Source organism: Furipterus horrens, unplaced genomic scaffold, assembly GCF_987537825.1.
Source record: "Furipterus horrens unplaced genomic scaffold, mFurHor1.1.pri manual_scaffold_1, whole genome shotgun sequence".
NCBI lineage: Eukaryota > Metazoa > Chordata > Mammalia > Chiroptera > Furipteridae > Furipterus > Furipterus horrens.
The window spans coordinates 218,438,316-218,453,436 of NW_028327171.1; the positions used below are offsets into that span (position 1 = coordinate 218,438,316).

At 55.8% G+C, this 15,121-nt stretch overlaps 1 protein-coding gene across 1 annotated transcript in view; it reads left to right on the top strand.

The window, feature by feature from the left end:
* FARP2 (FERM, ARH/RhoGEF and pleckstrin domain protein 2) overlaps positions 1 to 15,121 on the top strand; it is an 80,839-nt gene that overhangs the window by 42,469 nt on the left and 23,249 nt on the right. The window contains exons 9-13 of the mRNA XM_090288546.1: positions 3,999 to 4,094; positions 5,221 to 5,384; positions 5,727 to 5,795; positions 6,276 to 6,333; positions 8,086 to 9,241. Of these exons, the coding sequence (XP_090144672.1) occupies positions 3,999 to 4,094; positions 5,221 to 5,384; positions 5,727 to 5,795; positions 6,276 to 6,333; positions 8,086 to 9,241 (1,543 nt within the window). The remainder of the gene's footprint in view (positions 1 to 3,998; positions 4,095 to 5,220; positions 5,385 to 5,726; positions 5,796 to 6,275; positions 6,334 to 8,085; positions 9,242 to 15,121) is intronic.

The window sequence follows — 15,121 nt, forward strand, 5'->3', positions numbered from 1 at the left end:
GAACCACAGAAGATGAGGAGTGTCAGCACAATTCTGGAAGTTAGGAAATGGTCAATGTGTGGAAAAGACTGGAATCCAGTGGCCTGTGGAGGGAAAGCTGGGAGCAGGCCGCTGTGTCCCCAAGACAGGGCAAGGGCACCTCTCCACTGCCAGGAGCAGGCTCGGACTGAGAGCGGAAGCCTGCTTTCGTCTGTCTGTGTGTCCGTGAGGACCCTTGCAGCCCCACATCTGAGCCAGAGCAGCCTCTTCTTCTCCAGGGTGCAGCTCAGAGGTAGAGGCGTCTTGCCACACTGATGGGGACAGCCTGTGACCTAAATGTGGCCACGGGCACCCTGACCGGTGTGGCTCAGTGAGTGGGGTGTCGTCCCACAAACCGAAAGGTTGCCAGTTCAGTCCCCAGGCAGGGCACGTGCGACAGGCACCCGATTGATGTTCCTCCCCCTTTCTCCCAGCCTGCCCCTCTCTCTGGGATCACATTTTTAAAATAGCTTTTTTAAAAAGCACACAGTGTGCCAACAGTCTGTAATGACACACAGGTTTTGTCCCCAGCCACACTGCTAGTTTGATGACTAGGGTTACAGAGCAGTGACTTCAGCGTTTTCCATCCGAACACGATAATTACACACACATGCGTTTTACCGTTTTGTTTATATTTTAGTCATTTGGTCTGAATGTGGAGCATTTCTTTTTCTCTTTATCTTTTATGACACTGTCAGTGTTGAAGAGCACAGTCCTGTCTTGTTTTTAGCAGACCGTCCCTCGCTGTGGCTTGTTGGCTGTTTTCCTGTGATTGCATCCAGGTGACACATTCCCAGCTCGACCACCGCCTAGGTGACATCATGTCCTCCCCAAGGTCACACCTGAGACACCGTCAGGCCTCACTGAGGCTGTGACTCTTGCTCTGGCGTTTCCAGTTCTTCCGTTGTACCCTCAGCAGCTTTTCCCTAGTGAGCAACCCGCCAACACACCTGAGACCGTTCGGGCAGCCGGTCCCTCATCTGAGTCCCCGGACCAACAGCAGTGACGAAGCTGAGCCTGCACGCTCCAGGCGCCGGCCCTTCCAAACCCTCGGGCAGCCCAGCAGCCTCGCCCTGGGAGGACTGATGCCAAATTGCTGGGACAGGGAACCATGGAAGACACAGCCACAGCGCCGGGATGGGGGAAGGAGAAACAGAACAACACAGAGCTGTGCCGTCCTCAGAGGACACGCTGCGCGCTCCCCCCCCCCCACCACCAGCTTGGCAAAACCACGTGCTCGACACTGTCCGCCCATGAGCACCGGGCTCCCCTTCACCACACGGGAGCGCCCGCGTCACTGCCGGTGCAGTCCTGGGCTGTAGGCCGCTGCGCACAGGTGCGGGCGCCGTCTGTCCTCCCTCGGGACGCAGCCTTCGAGATGGGTTGTTACGTGGAGAAAAGACTCAAAGCTGTGTGCCGTTTGCTTCGGGGAAAAGAAGGAAAACCGTCTGCGCGCACACGGTTCGTTCTGCTCAGAAGGCTGGCGGCCTCCAGGAAGGAGCCGGCGGCTGGTGGGCTTCAGGAGGAGCTGGAGGGCAGACTCCCCGGTGGACTCATTTTCGGAGCCTCTGGCGTTTGAACCTTGTTAATGTATTTCCTGTGTGACATTTCTGGAAAGCCTCGCAGAAGTCAGAGAAAACCTCGTGTCTCTGAGACGGGAGCGGGATGGGGTCCCGGGACACACGGGCGGGCGAGGGCAGGAGCACCAGCGCTGGCAGCGCCGGCATGTAGGTGAGACAGAGGCTGACAGGTGGGGGCAGAGGCGCAGGAGGTGCAGCAGCAGCCCCGCCCTGTGCCCGGCATCCTGGGGCAGGAGGCGGGCAGCTGCGGGCCTGTCGAGGGGCGCCAGGTGGGGAAGAGCCCAGAGCTGGAGCCACGAGCTCCCAGACTGCAGGCGCCTGCGCAGTGGCTCCTCCTGAGCAGAAGAGAATTGGGGGCGTGGGGGGGCTGGACGGCCCTCCGCTGTTGCTGCTTAGTGCTTGGGTTGTTTTGTCTCACTTTTTGTTTGTTTGCTTGCTTGTTTTTGAGAACAAGTTTGAAAACTCCAGTATTTTATCTTGAATAGAAGTTCGAGTAATTTAGCATTTGGGCCATATTTTGGGGGCTAGGACTCTTCGGTCTTATTTGGACCCTGGCACGTATGTCTTGGCTCTGAGGACATCTCTTAAATCAGGAATCTTTTAAATTAAGATATACGTCACAACCAGAAGATTCACCACCACTTTAAAGTGTGCATTCAGTTACTTTAATATATTTACATTTCTGTGCAACCATCACCCCCCGCCCCATCCCAGGAGATGTAATCGCTGCCACTCTACTGCTGGCGGCAGCCCCCCAGCCCCCAGCCACCTCCCACCGGCTTCTTGTCTGCACATCCTTCTGGATGGTCCATGGAGCCCAGTGCAGTGCGCCCAGCCTTTCGCCCTTGCCCTCGCAGGTGGGCCATGCTGCGCCATGCGTCAGCGCCTCCCACTCCCCTGGCTGAGGGTCTTTCCAGTCTCTGAATGGAAAAGGTTCCTGTCTTGCTGTCCCCTGGCTCCAAAATGCAGGGAAGCAGAAGTGGCCGTGACCATTGAGAGCAGAAAATGCCAGGAAAGTATGTTTTACACTTACATGTTTTATGTTGAAATGATTTCAAGTTACAGGAAAGTTACAGATGCAGAACAAACAGATCCTCCACCCCAGACCCCACCCCATCAGATCCTGCAGCTGCCCCGGGCTGAGAGCCTGCGCTGCACGGCCGCCACGACTGTCTGGTCCCTGCAGTCAGAGCATTCTCTCCTCCCGTGGGCTTCACGGCCTTGCTGCTGTGGGCGTTCCGCAGACCGGGGCGGCTGCAGCAGGGGCTTGTCTGGGACGGGCCTCAGGCTCAGCTTCCCCGGCAGGGAGACGGCAGGTGTGGTGTCGCACCGGGTGCAGCCTGTGCTGTGGCCCACGGGGTCCACGGGTCGCAGGACGTCCGCCTACCCCACTGTTGTGGTGTCAGCCGCGACCAGTGGCCACCCGGGTTTCCCTTTGGTGATCAGCAAGCATGTTGTGGGGAGAGACGGGGAGACTCTCCCGCCGCCCAGTGGGAGCAGTGTCACGGCTGCCTCACGGCGACTTTGTCGGTTCCGTTTTTATTTAGTTTCTTGATGGATTTATGAATTTGTGATATAATCGCAGTAAATTCAAATTATAATAATCCGGTTTATAATCTGATATTTAGCCATCTGTTCTTATCATTATTTTGATCTTTAAATTGTCTCACATTTGGCCCTGGCTGGGGTGGTTCAGTGGATTGAGCACTGACCTGTGACTCAAGGGGTCACCGATTCGGTTCCCAGTCAGGGCACAGGCCTGGGTTACAGCCTGGGTCCCCACTTGGGGTGGGTGAGAGGCAACCACACATGGATGTTTCTCTCCCCCTCTTTCTCCCTCCCTTCCCCTCTCTCTGAAAATAAATAAATAGAATCTTAAAAAACAAAAACACTAAAACAAACCTCATCCTTGTATAAAAATAGTCTCACATTTGACCACTGGAGTCCCTTCAAGCTGGCTCCTGTGTCCTTGTCACATGTCCCCATCACTTTTGAGCACTGGTTCACTTCCTTGCACAACAGAGTATTCCAGGTTCATTTTCTTCCCGCCCTGCCGAACCCTGGAGGACTGCAGGGCGCCGGTCTGCTAGGTGGAGAGCAGCCCTGAGGGGTCTGGGTGACGAGTGTCCGGAGCCCAGCGTCCAGGGCCGGAGCTGCCATACCGTCCCTTCCTCCTGAGACACGTGGCTCTGAGGAGGCCACCAAGTTATCTTTCTAAAACAGATAGATGAGTGTGTAGTAGTAACATTTTAATTCAGAGTCATTCCAAATGTAGTTGTAAAATACCAAGCAAGGTATCTGGCAGGGAGGTACTCAAACATTCTCCAGCTCCTACAAAACTCTGCAAGCCTGCGTCTGGATTACAAACGTGTTCCTAAGTGTCCTTCTCTTGGATTTTAGGGCACCACCAAAATCAACACCTTCAACTGGTCCAGGGTCCGGAAGCTCAGCTTCAAGAGGAAAAGATTCCTTATCAAGCTCCACCCAGAGGTCCATGTACGTGGTTTTGAGCGGTCGTTAAATTGTAAGAGCATGTGTTCTGCTGGGATAGTGAGGTATTTAGTTATTCCACAGGTCGTTCCCGTGTGAGGCACACAAGAATTTAAGGGCTGGGGTCCGCAGGGCTCCCCTCAGTCTGCCCAGCAGTTCCCTGGGCGAGTGCCGTGTGGGGTCGCGGCCCCGGCGGGGCTGGGGTGGCCTGAGAACACGCCTGTCTGACAAGCCCCCGGGGCTACTGCAGCTGCCAGACGGTAGGTTCTCAGCATCCGTTGGGGTGGGGGGGCAGAGGGGCTGTCCCCACGTTCTTAGGCATCGGTGACTCAGAAATGTGCCCTTTAGTTGCTCTAGTCATAGGAACCTTGATTTTCAGAAAATAAAGGTTCCTTTCATTTGAGATTATCAGTCAGTAAAGTAGTAATTGCACATGACTTTACTGAAAGGCGTAAAATGGGAAAAGTACATGTCTCTACAGTTCTGTTGCCAAATTCAGTACTTCCACCTGTTCAGATATTTTCCAGAGTTCCTCTGAAAAGGTAGGAAAAGCAGAGAATTAGGGCTCAAGACACCACAGCAGCTGTTCGCTGGAGAAGCATAGTATTACGTCCCCGGGCACTTAGATCCTTAAGGCTAATTCGAGGAGTCCAAGTAGTCAGATCTCTCCCGGAAGGAACATGGTGACATGTATCCCAAGGTGAACTGTGCATCATCCCTGAGCTCGGGGTGGCCTTTCCAGGAGTGACGCTGAGAGGTGACGCAGTGGCTTCTTCACGCCAGAGGCTGTGAGCGTATAGAACTACATGCCCTGCACATCCAAGGCACCCCCACCAGTCCCCAGGAAAGTGGCACCATAATAACACGCGTGTGTGCCGGCCACGTGGACGGTGCCCCGGTCTCTCTGTGGGAGTGTTCGCATTTGTGTGATGCTGGCCGGCTGCGTGTTCTCATATGTATAGAGAAGTGTGCGTGTGTACACTGCACCTTTCTTCTCTGAAATGGAGCCTTCACAGACAACTTCCAGGGAAAAAATCTTCCTTATGTTTAACTTCAGGATAGCTTGTTATCTAAGCTGCTTCCTACGTTTTATGTTTGAATTAGTTATCGGAACCTTTGTATTTGTTTCTAGGGGCCGTACCAGGACACGCTGGAATTCTTATTGGGTAGTAGAAATGAATGTAAGAACTTCTGGAAGATTTGTGTGGAGTATCACAGCTTTTTTAGACTCTTTGATCAACCGAAGCCAAAAGCGAAAGCTGTCTTCTTCAGCAGGGGCTCCTCCTTCAGATACAGGTGGGCAGCCCCACGGCCACGGGCTCCAGCTGCTGCGTGGAGCTGAGAACAGAAATACCCCTCGTCCAGAAAAATGCCGTGAGGCGCTTCAGAGGGCTGCATGCAGAAGGCAGCTGCTGTCGAAACTGGAGAAAGCATAGCAAATAAACTAGGGGGAAAGTTGATTTAATAAAAACTTTGTTTAGAAAATCGGTGATGCTATTTACAGAGCACAACTTTAAAATGTATGTGCAGGTTTATGAGGAAGGATGGGCGAGTCTTCCTGTCCTTTGCCTCTGTGGAAGATGCACGCTGCCGATTCCCGTTGATTCTTTGCTTTTAACACCGACCCTCTGTCCACAGTGGAAGGACCCAGAAACAACTGGTAGATCACATCAAAGACGGCGCAGTGAAGAGGACTCCGTATGAGAGGTAAGCTCCGCGGTCTTCAGACGTAAAGGTCGTGCTTTAAAAACTAATATTTTAACTCTTTCAACCTTTATTTGAATAGAAGTCATTTCAACTACATAAACTTGTATTTTGACACTTGAGTTCTATCTCTTGCATTTTTAAGGTAATGGATTTGTAATGTCTTTGTACCCTTAACTGTGTGCAGGTGCGGCCTTTACTTTCCCGTCCGTGCAGCTTAGAGTCTGTGCGTTCACACGCTATGGTGAACTTGGGGTCTGGACACCCACCTGTCCCTTTGCACGTGGAGTATTTCCTTCAGTGTGAGAGGACGCCTGTGCCTCTTCTCGGACGTGTGTTTCTTGTCCTCTGGTCTCGTTTCCGTCCCCCTGCCCGTTTCTTGTCAGACGCCTCTGGCGTGTTCCCCGAGCCTCGGCCACGTTTCTGTGCGAGCGCTTCTCGGGGCGCAGGGTCCACGGGGCTCACCGCTCGTTCTGTTTGCAGGCGACACAGCAGGACGCGGACGCCCGGCTGCGCTCCGACTGCAGGCGTGCCAAAGCAGGTGAGTCCATCCTGGACCTGCACTCTTTCAGGAAACAGTCGGGCAGCGTTGCATCGAGAGTCTTAAAAGTCACGCCAGCTGAGGGAAATGATTTCCCTAATCAGGCTGATTCCCTGAGTGGGGTCCTGGTGATTTTGCTACTGAAGGCTGAAAACCAGGAAACAAATTTCTCTCTCTCTCTCAGTTGGCATAATTACAACTGTATTAAAGCACAAATGTAGGTGCCACAAGCACTTCATAGAAAACACTTGGCCACAGTGTCCCAGACGTGGCAGCAACTCTGGGCCACTGCCAGGGGCGTGGCCTCCTCTTCACCGTGGTCTCCTCCTGTGTCACCTTGACCTTCATGGGCGAGTGTGTTTTTAGGGAGAACCTCGCTCTTTTCGTGGAATATAATAACCATTTGCTCATGGAGCTGCGTAGTTTCATACTTAAAGCTTCTCACCCTTGCACAGTCTTCTTTTTTGTTGACAGTTTGTCATTTATTCCGTTACAGTGTTTTCAGAAGGTTCACCGTACCTCCTGTATTAGAGCTCATGGATCCCAGACTTTTTTTTTAATTGAGTTCCTTAAATAAAAACATTCTTTAACTCTTGTAGGTATGTTTCCTATTTAGGAATTCCTTGTTAAGTCAGTTGTAATTAAACTAATTTATTTTTGTTTCTTTAACAAAATTCAAATTTATAAGTAGGTTGAATAGTCTTAACATATCAGTTTTGGTTCTCTGACAACTTTTTTCTTCTTTTTAAAAGATTTTCTTTATTTTTAGAGGAAAAGGGAGAGCGAAAGAGAGGGAGAGGAATGTCACTGTGTGGTTGCCTCTCACACGCCCCCAACTGGGGACCTGGCCCGCGCAACCCAGGCCTGTGCCCTGACTAGGAATCGAACTCGTGACCTTTTGGTTCACAGGCCAGCACTCAGTCTGCTCAGCCCCACCAGCCTGGGCTGATACTGTCTTAAAAGCCACAAGAGAATGTTGACTGTGGTTGAGTAAGAAAGCATCTGAAGCAGACTGATCTTAGGGGCGGTGGTCTCCTAAAAGCCTAGTTGCTGTGCCTTCGCCGTAACGTCCACCTCACCAAGTGTCCTGCCCCGTCACTCAGCTGTCTGGTCATTTGTGGCCCAGACACCCTCCTGCTGTGTGTGCACACGCGGTGTGGGGCATCCTGGAGGCCCAGCGAGCGCTCGCTCCGTGTCCGGGCTGCCTGGCCGCTCTGGCCCTGCCCTCAGCACCTCTGCTCACGAGCCTCTGCCCCCATTCTGGGGCTGCTCCAGCTCTTTCCTGAGGCTTTGGGCTCTGGGCCACCTCATTGCCTGTGTGACCGTCCCGCACACCTCACCCCCGGCGGGGGCGCCCGGAAACAGGAGTGCGGGGGCCACAGGTGCCACCTCTCCTGTCAGCGGCCCACTGTGGGGTCTTGTTAGCTGAGTGGCTGGCTCACTTCCTCTCAGCCGTCTTCACACCCCCGCAGGAGCGTTCTCATGGGACCTCGGGGAGACGCGGACAGCAGGCAGCCAGTTTCCAGGGAGGGCCGTTTTCTGTGCTTCCACAGAGAAGGGAATGGAGAGGTCAGGGTTATGACCAGAGGACCAGGGTCCTTCGGGAGTCCTGTCTGCGTGACAAGTCCAGCAGGAGGGGAGCGACCGAGCCCTCCTCTGTGGGCGTGGCCGGTGTGGCGATGTGAGGGCTCTGCTGCTTTCCCGTGGTGACCTGTAAAACAACGTGCCTCTCTTCTTAATTCTGGTCCCCAGAGCATCTCCTTCACCGAGGGTGTGAGGACGTCTCTGTCCCCGTCGTCAACACACGCCGCCTTCTTCTCAGCGCCTGCCTCCCCCGGGGCCCCCCCCAGCCGGCCCGAGGTCACGGACAGCTCCGGCTCCCTGACGGAGCCCCCGGCGCCCCACGCCGCGCGGCCGGCTGCAGAGAGGAGCCGCGGAGCAGTGGAAGGCCCCGACGTGCCCCAGGCCCCGCCCCCCGGGCCCCCCACGCTCCAGCCTTGTCAAGGTGTTGGGTTTTGTCATGTTGTGCGGAGTCGCAGCCCCAGCAGTCCTGGGGGTCAGGGTCGCAATGCCTTAGACCGGGGAGCAGGGGGCGCCGGCAGGGAGCACAGGGCTGCTGGGCAGGAGGGCCGTGGGGAGAGGGCCGTGAGCCAGGGCTCCTTTTCCTCCCCGGGGGGGTACCTGTGTGGCTGGCAGGGCAGTGGGGGGGCCCCCGTTTTCACATTGACAAGCATCCAGCTGCAGGTGTCCGAGGAGTTTATAGATGACGACCCGGCAGACATCTCTTTCTTTGCCGGGGGCTCTGAGGCCTTCTCTTGCCCGTACGGCGGCCTGGCCCTGCTGGCCCCTCCGCGCGGCCGCCCAGGCTCTGCCCCGTGCAGCCCAGACAGGTACCCCGCCGAGGCGGCGCCCGAGGGCCCAGGGCACGGCTTTGCGTTCGGGGGAGACGGTGGCTTTGGCGGCGTGCACCCCGCAGACACTTCGGCGCTGCTGGAGGTGAAGGCCCAGGCCAGCCTGATGCAGAGCCTGCTGAGCCCGTCGGAGAGCAGCTCGCTCAGCCACCTCCCGCCGCTCAGCCTGTCGGCACACACGCCCAGCTCCGCCCAGCGGTCTGCGGCCAGCTCCATGGCCAACTTCCCGGCCTGCTCCGTGCACTCCGAGGCCAGCTCGGCCTTTCAGTTCTCCGACCTCCTCGACCAGTTAGAGCAGCTCAGCTGCCCGCCCACGACAGCGGACGACTCCGGCAGCTCGGACACTGACTCCTGGGGCTCCGAGCCCGCGGCCCCCCTGGACGTCAGCCTGTTTTTCAGCCCTTTTGCACAGAGCAGTGGGGAGAGGGGCATTTTCGATGTGCAGAGCAGCGTGAGGAACGTGAGTCCAGGCGAGCGGGTGGATAAGAGCCCATGCTGAGTGCCCGGCCTGCGCACGCTGCCCCCACCCGCTCGGCCCTGAGCTCGGATCGTGGCCTTCGCGTCCGTAGCCAGGGGGTCTGTCTTCTCCTAATTCTCTTGATCAGTTATTCTGTTTTGAATGTCACAGACTTAAAACTTTTACTTGGAATGATGGTTAAAACTAGGCATCAAGTTTAAAATAGTGTTTTCCGCTAGTCCCTTGAGACCGGGAGAACTAGTCTCTCGGCCTTTTCTGGTTCTGCCGGGATCCAGCGGAGAGCCGGTGCTGCCACTGTGAACGTCACACAGTCTGGTGCGTGCTGATCTGTGGTGGAACGTGTGTAGTCTGCTTCCTGGGGCTGCTTTGTAAAAGGGGTCACGCCGCCCAGATCCATCAGGACAGAGGCTCCGACTGGATTGTCCAGCACTGCGCGGGGTCCCGGGGGAGCCGAGTCCTCGTGGCAGGCTCCCTGGGACTGCCCGGGCATCCCAGTGCCAGGGATATTGTCCCATTAATGACTTCAGGCTCAGAGAGGGTGCTGTTCAGATAGTGGGCTTGGAGAGGGTTGGTTTAAAATGCAGCTGAACTGTGTCCTTCTGTTGAGCTTATTTGGGGTGTCATAGGTGTTTGGTTGCAGGGAAAGAAGAGCCAAACCAGACACACGGTTGGCTTGAGAACCGTGTCCTTTGGACTGAGGGAGTGGGTTCTCTACAATGAGCAAGCACCCCAGGGACCCCGAATGCCAAGGGGCTCCCTCCTCGGGAGCGTTGTTCCCGGTGGGCTAGGGGCCGTGTGATGCGTTGCTGCCGGCCATGTCTGTGGCCCAGCACGGACACAGCTGTCCCGGGCCGTGGAGCAGCCGGGCCGAGGCGGCGGTGTGGGACCAGGTCCCCACCGCTGCTGCAGGAGGGCCGGGTGCTCCCGGCTGCCATGCCCTGCCCTCCAGCCGTTGAGTCCAGGGATTTGGTTTTGTTTTTTGGGTTTTTGTTGTTCATCCTTCCTGTTCTTGCCTAGGGCAGCAATACCACATTTAAAGGTTCAATTTCTTCGAAGTCCCCCTGTGACTGGAAGCCTCTGGCCTCCGCTCCTTGTGAGGCTGTGACTCTGTGTCTGGGTGGGTTTCTCAGCGTGACCCAGGTGCTCAGGGACTCAGTGTGGCCTGGGCCTCTTGCGAGGGACGGCCTCTCTCTCCTCAGCAGCGCCGGGCAGCACACCCAGGGCAGCTCCCGCAGCCTCGCCCCGCCCTGATCTGGGCCGGTGTCTGGGATGCGGGGCTGCTGCTCAGCCCCTCGGTCTCCGTCCCCCTTCTGTGAGCCACAGGGCGCTGGGGGCACCCGCGGGGGCCCCTGGCCTCTGAGCAGAGACGGCACGGCTCTGACGGGAAAGGTGCTGTCAGCAGCTGCTCATCGAGGAGCCTGTTCGGGGCATTTTGTTTCTGCTTCGTGTCCCCCAAAAAGCAGACCTGGGGCTGGGCTGGGGAAGACTGAATGTGCTGTGTCTGGAACGGTCCTCTTAGGCCACAGCTGTCCTGTGCGGGCTGCCCGGTGACACGGTAAACTGGCACGCTGTCCTTTTCTTCTTAGGGGACCCTCACCAGTGTCTGAGCAGGAGGACAGGCACTGCGGGCAGGGGGCCATTTGCAGAGGAGGGGACGGGAGCATGAGGACCGGACGTCCCCGAGCACCCGTGTTCCCGCAGCGTGACCGCACCCTGCCCTTTCCTTCTGTCTCTGAGCTGCAGGTGCGCGGGTCCCTGGCTTGCTGATGATATGCCTCCGAATTTCTCTGCATATCTGAGACGTAGTCCCACAGTCAGTCACGCAGACCCGGGAGCCCTCAGCAGCACCAACACCACGGTCAGGCTTAGCTCGGCCCCCATCTGAAGCGCTTGTCACCATCCAGCTTGTTCAAGTCAAGGTCCCAGTGCCACCTGCTTGTCGTACGTGGCTGGGAGCTCTCAGGTCCCCTGTCGCTAGAAGGCCCCCCTTCTGTGCCCGTGGCTTGTGGAAGACGGGGACCCTGCTGGTGACAGCTTCGTGTTCAGATCCAGGTTTAGCTTTTTTGCAAGACCTGGATGAATTTTTAAATTTTACTTTCCAGTGTGTTCATGACATTTTTAAGTTTACAGCCTTTTCTTTATAGTGAAATTATTTTAAAATCAGCTGTGGCTTCTCTGCTCACTGCTCACAACTCTGAGGGCTCATACCCCCCCACCACCGAGGACTCCTTTTAGAACAGGGCAGGGTGAGCCCAGAGGAGCGCATTTTCTGCTCACATCACAGCTTTCTCCTTGTGGCTGGTCACTCAAGCCGTGGCCCTGTTCTGTTTGATCCCAGTCAGAGACGGTTTGTGGGAAATATTCCTACATCCCCAATAGTCCAAACTGAGGGTCACTAGGCCCTGAACCCGCCAGCAGCTGCTGGTCATGAGAGACCTTGTGTCACACAGCAGTGCCACCGGGGGAGGCGGCCCCATGTGCCTGCATGATGGTAATTGCCGAGACGTGAGGAAGCGTGTAGACTCTAAACCACGCTTCTGACATCGGCAGCCCGCTGCCAAGCGTGAGGCTGAGACGCGCCCGCGAGGTGTTGGCTTTCCCTTTGGTCCGTTGTCTTCTTAGCTAAACCGGGGCCTCCCAGCTGCGGCCCAGCGTTGCACCGTCCCCGGCTGCCAGGCCCTGCAGGTGCGCCTGGGGTCCCCGCTGCATCCACCTCCAGGCGTCACCCTGCTTTAGGTAGGACCTTCCTTTATATTAACCACCAAGTCCAGTTTGTAGTTAGCTTTTAAACGCAGGTGCGGTACATAAGCAACGTGCGGACGATCAAGCCGGGCAGCGCCTCTCCCCTGAGCGCAGTCAGGTGAGGGTTCCCGTTTCCACTGAGCGCACATTTTAAAAACAGTGGGAATGACAGAGAGGCCGCAGCCCATGCAGAAGGGTTACGACGAAAGCATTTACCCTGTGGGTCATGTCAGTTCAGACACCCTCTGAGTTGCTTGGGCGCCCCGCTCAGGGCAAGCGCCCCGCCAGCAGGGCCTGGGAAGAGCCCGGGCTGCGGTGATGGCCTGTGGTGCCGTGTTCCTACGTGTGATATGTAGGTGACATTTGATGCCAAATCCTGTGTCTTCACAGTATGGTCATTCCTTCGTGGTTCGTGGAACCTAAAGAAATCCGTTACTAGCACGATCACTTTATAGACGAACATGGTAATGCTTTCTCAGGCACTTAAAATTAAGGATTTTAGCATCTGTCCCCAAGACCATGGAGTCTTACTTTGCCGGGGTTGGGCTTGGCCCTTGTCCTGAAGGTACAAAGCTTGTCACCGGTCACGGTGGGGGCCACTGTCGCCCCTCTCGTCACACGGGGCCTGGTGTGCCCCCAGGTGCTGTCTATGCACGGAGGCATCCATCCACATTCCCCTAGAAATGGAGGGAAAAGGAACTGGCATTTTGTTACACTTTGAACTTGTTCTTTCTTTAATGAGACATTATTTTGCCTAGTTTGTGGTACTTACAAAGCTTGTTTTCTATTGAAATTGCCATTTATAAATCTGCAGATATGTACTAATTCAGAACTTTTTAAATTGTTTATTCAATAAAATAAGGAAATATTTACTATGACTTTTTAAACGGGCTTTCAGCTTTCTTTCTTTCCCTCTACTTGCTTACAGTTTTAATTTACGTAATTCAAGATTATTTCACATGATAAATAAATCCCTGAAACAGCTACGGGTTTTTTACATCTTCCTAGATGTCTCTCACTTCGTAGGCTTCTGAGCAGCAAGCAGGCGCCTGGTTGCTGCACAGCATCTGTTTCAGAGGCGGGTGATGGGCCCCGGAGGCCGGCAGGGGCAGGGGCGGGGGGGCGAGGGGTGCTTTCCTACGAGTCAGCCCTCCTTCGGTGCTGCCGGCCGCGTGGCCGCGGGTCTGGACGCTCATAGGTGGCTCGTCCCCCTCCAAGCCTGAGGCTCTGGCCCAGGGCAGCCTGTTTGCAGCCGTGGGGGCAGCCACGAGCTCCCTGTGCTCATCACGTGCTCCTGGCTTCTTAATTCTGAAAAGAGACCAGTGTTGCCTGTCCCTCCCGCCCGCTAGAGCCCGCCCTGCAAACCCCCTGACCCCGCGCGGCTGCTGCTCAAACTCTGGGCGGGCCTTCCCTCCGTCCCCGAGCTTGTTTCCCACAGGCTAGCGCGCGTTCTGTGGCCTCCCTGGGGCTGACCCTGCTTTCGGCCCCAAGTGGGTCAGGGGGTTGGTGATACCCCGGCCCCACTCCCTGGGCAGTGGCCTCAGGGAACCTCGGGCCAGCAGGCCTCTCTCCGCTCCACTCCCTCTGGGCTGCTTGGAGCAGCGCACACACCTCGGGGAGCGGGGTGGCAGTTGGGGGGCGCCAGTCTCCTCCCTGGCTTTCAAGGCTCAAGGTGCCAGTGTGGCTGGAAGCACGAGGCGCTACAGCAAGGCCGGGGGCAGTGGCTTTCTAGGGGGGTCCTGCAGGCATGAGCTCCCCAGGACACTGGGTGGGCAGTCACTTCCCACACAGAGAAGAGGGTGGTGAGCCAGGAGGGTCACTTCCCTCCCACATCGGGCCGGCCCTGCTCCCTGGCTGAGGCTACCACTGCCCAGTGTCCAGCTCGGGGCCGAGGAGGTGACATAAGTGAGTGGCCTCTCAAAGGGGCTCTGTAATCAATACAGGTTCTTACAAGCTGCTCATGGGCGTGTGTCTGCTCTGCAGGTCCCCGGTTAGGAGGGTGCCGCTGACCAGCCTTGATATTTGGGGTGTGTTACTTCTGGTTACATTCAGTTTATTTTAGTTATTAGTTTGCTGTGGGGACCTTGCCAACATTGGTCCCGTCGTTCAAAGGATTCCTAAGTCACAGCTCCTCGAAGTTTGAGACAAAAAATGTCATTTATTAGACCAAAGACACCGGTCTCTGGGCCACCCGTGCACGTGTGCACGCAGAGGAGACGCCAGGCCTGCAGGCACCAAACCAGACACTCCTGTAGGTTAGGGCGCCTGTTTTTCTTCACAAGGAAAGAATCCTGACCACAAAACGAAAGGATTTGGATGGAGAAGAGGAGCAGGGAGCCGGCCGGCCCTTGAGGGGAGGCGCAGTCTGAGACGCACTGAAGGCGGGCCCGTCGGGAGCCGTTCTCTGCCTCCCACGTCTGTTTTGGAGCCACATTCTGTGAAAAGTGACTCATGGCGTTCGAGTCCAAAAATGGAGCCAAGACAGTTTTGTGCTGACTCGGCAGCAAGCTCACGTTCACCTGGACTCTGGGGCCCACTCAGCCTTTCCCTCTTCTCACGGACTGAGGAGCCGCGGTTCCAGCTGAGGAAGGAGTCTCCAGATCCCACACCAGATCCAGTCCACCTTCAAACTTAGCCTCGAATCTTGCAAACTGGAGCGGATTCTTCCTCCACCATCAGGCAGACATCTTCAAGATTATTTATTACAGGGATTTGACAAACAGGATTTAAAGGTGTGCAGTCAGTGTAAGCTTAGCTTCTGAATGTGGGACTGGGCTTTCATTGCCTAGTGAGACGAGGACAGCGACGGAAGGCACACAGGTGTGATACTGGGCTTTTTGAAATGACATTTCAGAAAACTAAGATGAATATTTAGAAATTCCTGGAAATGTCACAGAGAAAATCAGCTGACAGTTTGAAATCAAGTTTCAAGTGTAAGTGTCTTCTGTAACTTGCAGCTTTGAGAGCGGAGCCTGCCTGTGAGCAGGTGGACAGCCTGACCCCACAGAAACGCAGACGACTCCCGTTTGTGTCTGTCGCTTTCAAGTAACTTGATTGTGAAAACCGAAGACTTTCCACAAATTCCTTGTCCACAACCGAAGGACTCAGTCGTCTTTGCCGCCGCAGTGGGTGGGAAACACGCATGTGTGAGCGGTTC